The following is an 8,251-nucleotide window of genomic DNA, read 5'->3' as shown; positions in this document are numbered from 1 at the left end:
CACACAAATTATGAGTTTTAATCAGTGCATGACGAAGTGGAGTGGTGTTCTGCATGATCTAGTGCATGGTTCTGAATCTTTAATAAAACATGATATTATTTAGCTTGTTGATGTAAGGAACATAACTGAGGTAAAAAACAGGGTCCAAGCCTAAAAGCAAAAACTCACTCGCGCTGAGAAACTCACTCTCACACACACACGCTGACTCCGCTCAGAGAGAGAGAGAGAGAGAGAGAGAGAGAGAGAGACTGAGAAACACTACACTCTTCTCTATTCTTTACATGTCTGTCCCTCTATTCACCTTCATCTGTCCATTTTTATCTATCTATCTATCTATCTATCTATCTATCTATCTATCTATCTATCTATCTATCTATCTATCTATCTATCTATCTATCTATCTATCTATCTAGTATCTATCTATATATCTATCTAGAGAGAGATTTCACAATATCTGTCCTTCCACTTCATCTGTCCATCCCTTATTATTTATCTGTCCATTTCTAACTACACATCTATCTATCTATCTATCTATCTATCTATCTATCTATCTATCTATCTATCTATCTATCTATCTATCCCTCTTTATGAGCTCACTGACATGCTGTAAACACAGTTCAGGAACTGATAGAGGAACATGTCAAAGTGATCAAGATGTTGACTGGACTTCTAGTTTCCCCAGATCTCAATCTGATCAAGCTTCTCTGAGATGTTTCTGGACAAACTAGTCAGATCTGTGGAGGCTCCATCTCACAACTCTGATGGTGTCAGAAAGCACAGCACACCTTCAGAGCTCTGGTGGAGTCCATCATGCCTCGACGCGTCACAGTGGGGACCTGCTCGATATTAGGCAGGTGATTTTAATGTTATGGCTAATGTGTAGATATATAATTTGTTTTGCACAATATGTGATGGTGTTGTTGTCATGTGATGATGATGATGATGATGCAACCTTTGATTTAGGTGCCATGAGTTAATATGCCAATGCTACGATTTATTAAAACCTGAGAGAAACACATTTTTTAGAGAATTTCCAGAGATAAAGTAGAGGTCTTTATTTTTAAACCCAGCATCTGTTTCGGTGATGAAGGCCACAGCTTGACTTGTGTGCATGCTGTCGATTTTCGTGCAGAACTGGAATCCTGGCTGCAGTAATCCTGATTCAGCGCTACTTACAGCTCGGTGATTAGCACTGAGGATTTTGGGTAACAACATGGGAACAGCAGATGCCTGAGTGGAGCTTTGAAAGAGCTAAAAGAACATCTGAGATTAATTTCCCCCAACGTAAACCTTTATCATTTAAAACGAGCTGATGGTTGCACAGCTCCGTTTTTGACGTGGTTATGGACAACAGTTCATGAACTTTCGGTTCTTTTGACATTTTGCTAAGATTAAAAATGATGTTTTATTTTTTTTTTTTTTTTATTAATAACGACGATGTGCAGCTGCTGTAAGTAAGTGAGAACAGGAACTGGCTTGTTTCATGAATATTAAATGTACCTTTAAATAGATAAAGTCCAACATGATTTGTAATTAAAAATTGTATTTTTTTGTCTAAAACGATCTTTTACAGCATAGCTCTTTAGCATAATGCTACACTTGTAGCAACTCTATTACAATAACTTTAATGATTCTTTAAATTATTGAGCTATTTGTTGCGTCTTGTTGCGACTACTGAAGTGATGCACTAACAATATGATGATGATCATCATCATCATCATCATTAAACTCCATCTAATCTCCATGTTTAACCGTCCAATCAGACGTCTGAATGTACATAAACAAAAGGCGAGTATGCAGCCTATGAGCTTCCAGGAAGGAATTAATCATGTAAATGAAAATAACTCGCGTCCTTTCCCTAATCCTACTCTATCCTTTTTATCTGGGGATTCAGAGCAGCAGCAGCAGCAGCAGCGTGGACATGGATGACTGAGACGCAGAGACTCCACCATGTTGCTGCAAAGACCATCAGACACCTTTCACTCTTCTTCTTCTTCTTCTTATTTCTCCTCTTTTTTAACACGACAGTCATTAGGACACGGTGCCAAAATGTTCGTCTTTTTGTCTTTGTCTTTGGGTTTGGCCTTCTCCACCAGACTTCCTGTCCCGAGTGCCGCCTGTCCTGCACAGTGTAGCTGTTTTTACCACAAACAGTACTACAGTGATGGATCCAAGGCCAGGTAAGAACCCGAGTCTGGATGCCCGTGTGTGTTGTTTTTATGTAGGAAGAACGTTTACGGAGCAGGTTTTTAATCCTGTCTAGAATAAGTATGAGATTAACCCGAGTGCTCTTTAATCTTTTCTGCACGCTGGGTGTGATGGGTGTGAGGCTCATGTAGTTCAGACTAAATATCACATCAAATCATCTTCAATCCTGTCAGATCAAATGAAGATGAAGAAACTGCTGTAATTCTAAACAAATTAGATGACATTTGTGCTGTTATAATAATTATTAAAGAGAGACGAGGAGGAGATATTCTTCCACTCTTCTTCTGTTTCATTCTTCCACCACAATATGATAAAGAACAACACATTACAGTACTACACATATATTCCACATCACTAAACAAGTCAGTTCCTGTTCACCAGCCTCTCACTTTTCTCCATTTAAACTATTTTTCAGTGTTTGATTCACCTCAGGAACATAAGTTGTGGAAACGAGTTCCAGTTTCGTAAAGAATTGTAAACTCTGTCCTGAAGATGTGGGGAAAAGTTCCAGCTTTACTGCTTTTTTTACTGGTTACTCCTTCCATAAACGTTAAAGAAATACATTTCTCTTCACAGAAAACTTCACCATGTCAATGAGATTTTTTTCTAATACTTCAGTTATAGAGAATTCATCACTGCTGTGGTTTAATTATTAACTGTTTTAATAAGTAAAATCTGGATCATCTGATTATCTCTGTTCATTTCCTTTGAAATGTCAGGAGCGTACTGTGCAGTGATCCTGAGCTTGCCTCCATCCCCACCGACTTCCCCTTAGACGTCTCCAAGCTTCGTATTGAAAAGACTGACATTACCCAAATCTCCAGTGAGGCCTTTATCTCCCTCAGGAATCTCGAGTTCCTCTGGATGTCCTTCAACTCTGTCTCCGTCGTCCGTGTGGACAGTTTCCGTGGCCTGAGCGTGCTCACTGAGCTCCGTCTGGAGGGTAATTTCATCACCTCCTTCCCGTGGGAGAGCTTAACTGACATGCCCAACCTCAGCCTCCTGGATTTGCACAACAACAGGATCGGCAGCATCCCGTCTGAGGCAGCCATCTACATCAGAAATCTCACTTACCTAGATTTGTCCAGTAACAGCCTCACTACGGTGCCATCTGAAGTGCTGCTGATGTGGTTCTCAGCAAAACCGCTGCAGGAGCCTGAGAGATCCAAGATGATTTTGGGTAAAGTGGATTATTTTTCTGATTCCTCTGCATTCAGCATTAACATCGATTTGCTCTGAAAGCTTATTTTCATCCCCCAGGCCTTCACGATAACCCGTGGCAGTGCGACTGTCGCCTGTTTGACCTGGTTCAGTTCCAGAAGTCTCTGTCTTCCACATCCGCCTTCATCGACACTCACCTGCGCTGTTCGGAGCCGGAGAGCTTTTCCGGTGTGCTCTTTGTGGATGTGGAGATACAGAGGTGTCAGGTACCACGGGTCCACACAGCAGTGGCTAAGGTTCGCAGCTTGGTAGGCAACAACGTCCTGCTCCGCTGTGGCACCGTCGGAGTCCCCACGCCTCGACTCACCTGGTCCCGAGCCGATGGAAAAGCCTTCAGTGGTACCGGTGAGTGAAATAGTCACACCGAAAATAATCACAGGGATTAATATAAATATAATAAGGAGAGATCTTTGGTTTTAGAGTCAAGTTTTATTGCCTCGCATTCAGATTATTAAACAAAAATAGAGGGTAGAACATTTTACTTTTGCCTGCCTTCAAATTTAATACGATCTGACATAAAAACAAGCCACAGCTCTTATTGTTATGATCATAAACACTGCAAATTTGGTGTGTTTATTTAATTTAACAACATGGCTTCCTCACTGATTAATGAGCAGTGTGTAGAACAGCACAAAATTTGATTATTTTTCACTTCCTCATGAGGACAACCTAATGAAGCCATGAGTCTAAATTGAGGTCAAGAAACGTTAAAGCTCCACAGTATTAATATTAACATAATAATTTATGTAATATTCACCTAGAATTGCATTCCATAGTTCTTGAAATGTATTTACAGCCAGAAAATAAAGTTCAGCATGATGTAGTGTGGTAACACCAAATACCCTGTAAGTTGGAGGTCTAGGGTCTGAACAGCCCTTGAAGGAGTGTTGTTTCTTAGCTTGTTTGTAAGGTTCTACAGAGAGCCTTAAAGGGGTCCCTCTAAGGGACAGACTAAGTAATTAGTGCTAGAAGGAAGCTGCCTGCTTGATTACATTTATGACCTTTGACACTCTGGTCAAGGCATGGAGTACAACCAATGAAGGTCCTCAGATGAGAACAGAATGCTGTTTTAAAATATCTGCATTAAAATTGTTCTAAATAACAGGTTTTCACTTTTCTTCCACCTTACAGTTCATGAGGAAGTTTCAGCTGAAGGCATCACCTGGTCCGTCCTCAGCGTCCTCTCTGTTTCCTCTCACGACTCCGGCAAATACGTCTGCAGAGCCATTAATATTGTGGGCAGCGCCAACGCCACGATCTCGCTCGTTATTTCAGAAACACGACAGATCAGCGAAGCTGCTGTAAAGAAAACCGGCAACAAGAAGAATGGAAGCTTTGGACGAGCTGCATATCAGGAGAAACTCATCGCAAGATACGTTCCTCCAACCTCCACATCTGGAGACGTCCCCTTCAGTGAGATGTTTAATGCATCAAAATCCATAGGGTCATCAAAGATCGAGAGCTACAGCACCTCTGATGGAGTCTCGGATGGAAAAACCTCAGCAAACAGTTTAGAAATTGACATGGATAAGAGTGTGTTGAGCAATTTGGTGGCTAACGCTTCCTCCCTCCAACAAGGTCCTGAGAGAAGAGTGGTACGCTCTGTCAAAGTCATCGGAGACACTGACCACACCGTGTCAATTAACTGGAGAGCTCCATCTGCCACCAACACCACGTGGTTTAGTGTTCTTTACGCCGTCTTTGGTGAAAGAGACATGAGACGCATCAACGTGGGACCCGGGAAGCACCGGATCACCATCGAAGGTCTCGTTCCAAAAACCAAGTATATCACCTGTGTGTGTGTGAAAGGTCTAATCCCAAAGAAGGAGCAGTGTGTGATCTTCTCAACCGATGAGGCAGCAAGTGCTAGTGGCACTCAGAAGCTTATCAACGTGGTGGTGATCACGGTGGCGTGTGTCATCGCAGTGCCACTCACCTTGATTGTCTGCTGCGGGGCTTTAAAGAGACGACTCCAGAAGCTCATGGGAAGAAGATCGAAAGACATTCAGGACTCCTACGTGACCTTTGAAACCCTCACACCAGGTGGCAAAGCTAAAGGGGTGGAAGCAGAGTACCTCACCCGCCTCAACCAGGACGAGTCCAACCGGCTGCTCTCAGCTCGCTCCAGCGTGGACTCAGAGGCCATTAACAGAACTGAAGGACATCCTAATGAGTATTACTGCTAAAGTGTCATCAGGATCATGCATTCTTTAATTCATCCTTTTACTGATCTGCAGTATCTGTTTATCCTGGTCAGTAGATCTGGAGACTATCCCAGGAATACTGGGAACAACAGTCATGGGTTTCCAGAGAAGTTGCTGATTGGATGAAAATGTTCGTGTGTGTGTAAAGAAAACATCTTCAGAGCCTTGCAAAGATATGCCATGTGATCATGTGATAAACAAACAAAACACTTATTCACTCTAAATCTATGAATCTGAACTGTGTCTTTGTCTTTACTGTTTTTTCAGCAATGCATGCAATATATACATACATATATATGGCCAAAATTATGTGCACCTCTGACCATCACTCCACATTCTTCCCCAAAATATCCTCCAAAAATGTTCTGAAATAGACATTTTCCCTTCATTTTCCCATTGGTGTCCAAACCCTGCTCCTGAATGATGATGTTCCTGTGCACCAAGCCCCTGAGCTGGATGAAGACATGGTGTGTCCTGCACAGAGCCCTGACTCTGACTCAACCCCACTCAACACCTTTAGGATAAACTGGAACTGTAGTCTCCTTAACATCCCAACATCAGAGTCTGATCTCAATGATGCTCTTGTAGCTGAATGAAGCCCCAAAAATCCCACAATCCAACATCTAGTGGACAGAAGATTGGAAGCGATTATAACAGTGAAGAGAGGAGAATAAATGATAAACGATGTGGAATGAGATGACCAGCAAACACATATGGGTGAGACGATCAGGGGTGCACATATTTTTGACCAAATCCCAAATCATATTTCTAAAACAGCATGGAAGAATTTAGGAAACACTTTGTAATGGAAAATCAGAAAGCCTGGAAATGAAGAGGACTCCTCTGTCTCTCTCTCTCTCTCTTTCTCTCTCTCTCTCTCTCTCTCTCTCTCTCTTTCTCTCTCTCTCTCTTTCTCTCTCTCTCTCTCTCTCTCTCTCTCTCTCTCTCTTTCTCTCTCTCTCTCTCTCTCTCTCTCTCTCTCTCTCTCTCTCTCTCTCTCTCTTTCTTTCTCTCTCTCTCACGTGTACCTCAGCGTTTTGTGTACAGTATTATACGTGTAGGATTTCTCTTTTGTTTTGTACATCAGTGTTTCATGTTAGCTGATTTGCTGTGCTCTAATTCAACTGAAACTGCTCAGATGCTCCATGTGCTTAAATATTTATTTCTTAAATGTATTGGTATTAAAAATGTGAGCATGAATCAACGTTTTACAGAAATATAGAAGAATGTCATCCTGAAATTCTGCTAATTTTTTATTCTTTTCTGCAAACTAACACCGAGTCTTTTCAGAGGGTAGATCACGTAGAAATGGAGATATAGATGGGGTTTACGACCAGATCTGCGACTTCCAGTGACATAAGTAACAGTTAGTACTGGTGGCAAGATGTGGGCATGTCCAGGAACATGACAGAATTGACCAATGAGAATAAAGACGGTGGAGCTCAGCTGATCCCTGGCATAGAGCTCATGCTCATCTCCTTCATCTCTAATGATATGATGCAGACATCACCTCACTGCATGCTGTCCTCAGGATCTGATGAAAGGAGTTTAATCAGATGTACATGAGAATATATACAGAATACAGCAAGCAGGTGGTGGAGGGTTCTGATTGGCCAGGGGCAGGAGTGGATTCTGATCTAACAGTCAGCATGAAGGCACTGGCTGGGAATCGAACCCAGGCCTTCCACATGGTAGGCGAGAGACCTACCACTGAGCCACCAGCGCCCTTGTTTGTGCATATGTTTGTGCATATGTGTGTGTGTGTGTGCATATGTTTGTGTGTGTGTGTGTGCATATGTTTGTGTGTGTGTGTGTCTATGCCACCATGTGATGCATGTTAGCTCTTCATCCTCTCTGTTTGCTAGCTGATGTATGTTAGCGATGAGCTACACATAAGTGAAAACTTACAAGAATGAATTTGGGAGAAAATGATAAAACAAACATATATTTAAAAAAGAAAAAAAGAAAAAAAAGGAAAAGTATGTGGTTATGTCGATCACTGACCGTTTTCTGCTTCTGTTTAATGTCCAGATGGACCTGTGAGTGAGACAGTGTTAGGGGCGTGTCTATGAAAAGCTGTATTTTTGTACACTTCCAACCTTCTTTTTCCAGGTGATGTACACTATAAAATAAATCACTTATTTCACCTTTAACTCTTCACCTGCTTTGGTTCTGCTCGGTGGTGTAAGATGTGAAGAACACAGCGACTCGGACCTGTTCACGGTTCCTCACTGATCTAAATCTGACAGCCTCCAGTGCAGCCTCACCAGGAGATTAGGGATAATAAGCTTTGTGTGTGTGGGTGTGTGTGTGACAGTGATGCTGTCTCACGCTCAGGGCTTCTGGGGTCTGGCTTAAATGTTTTATGTAAAACTCAGTCTGAGATTCTGTTAATCAACCTGAAGTGCAGGAGATGTACAACAACACTCTCCTGTAACACCCAGTCCTGGAGTAGCAGATAGCAGCTTTAAAAACTACTTACAGCCGGGATGTACAGGAAATATTACAGAGAGAAAAACAGGACATTATTTTATTCAGTAAAACTCACACTCAGCAAATAGAGACTAAAAAATACAACCATAAATAAATAAATGAATGAATGAATGAATGAATGAATG

General features: G+C 41.8%; 1 protein-coding gene and 1 non-coding gene across 2 annotated transcripts; one reads left to right on the top strand and one right to left on the bottom strand.

The window, feature by feature from the left end:
* The first annotated feature begins 2,049 nt into the window (after positions 1-2,049).
* lrit1b (leucine-rich repeat, immunoglobulin-like and transmembrane domains 1b) lies at positions 2,050-5,615 on the top strand. Its single transcript, XM_058406322.1, has 4 exons — positions 2,050-2,180; positions 2,928-3,388; positions 3,469-3,774; positions 4,561-5,615. The coding sequence occupies exons 1-4, from the start codon at positions 2,050-2,052 to the stop codon at positions 5,613-5,615; spliced, it is 1,953 nt and encodes a 650-aa protein (XP_058262305.1).
* Positions 5,616-7,287: 1,672 nt separating this feature from the next.
* trnag-acc (transfer RNA glycine (anticodon ACC)) lies at positions 7,288-7,358 on the bottom strand. The gene has a single exon. It is a non-coding gene; the product is annotated as a tRNA-Gly (tRNA).
* Positions 7,359-8,251: the final 893 nt, after the last annotated feature.

This window comes from Hemibagrus wyckioides, linkage group LG13 (genome assembly GCF_019097595.1).
Source record: "Hemibagrus wyckioides isolate EC202008001 linkage group LG13, SWU_Hwy_1.0, whole genome shotgun sequence".
Taxonomy (NCBI): Eukaryota; Metazoa; Chordata; class Actinopteri; order Siluriformes; family Bagridae; genus Hemibagrus; species Hemibagrus wyckioides.
This window is presented reverse-complemented; position numbering and strand designations above follow the sequence as displayed.

Excerpts from the sequence above, each read along its gene's own strand:
- lrit1b (XM_058406322.1), top strand. The coding sequence starts at position 2,050 with ATGTTCGTCTTTTTGTCTTTGTCTTTGGGTTTGGCCTTCTCCACCAGA. Across the intron at positions 3,389-3,468 it reads GAGATCCAAGATGATTTTGG|GCCTTCACGATAACCCGTGG; the intron begins GTAAAGTGGATT and ends TTCATCCCCCAG. Across the intron at positions 3,775-4,560 it reads AAAAGCCTTCAGTGGTACCG|TTCATGAGGAAGTTTCAGCT; the intron begins GTGAGTGAAATA and ends TCCACCTTACAG.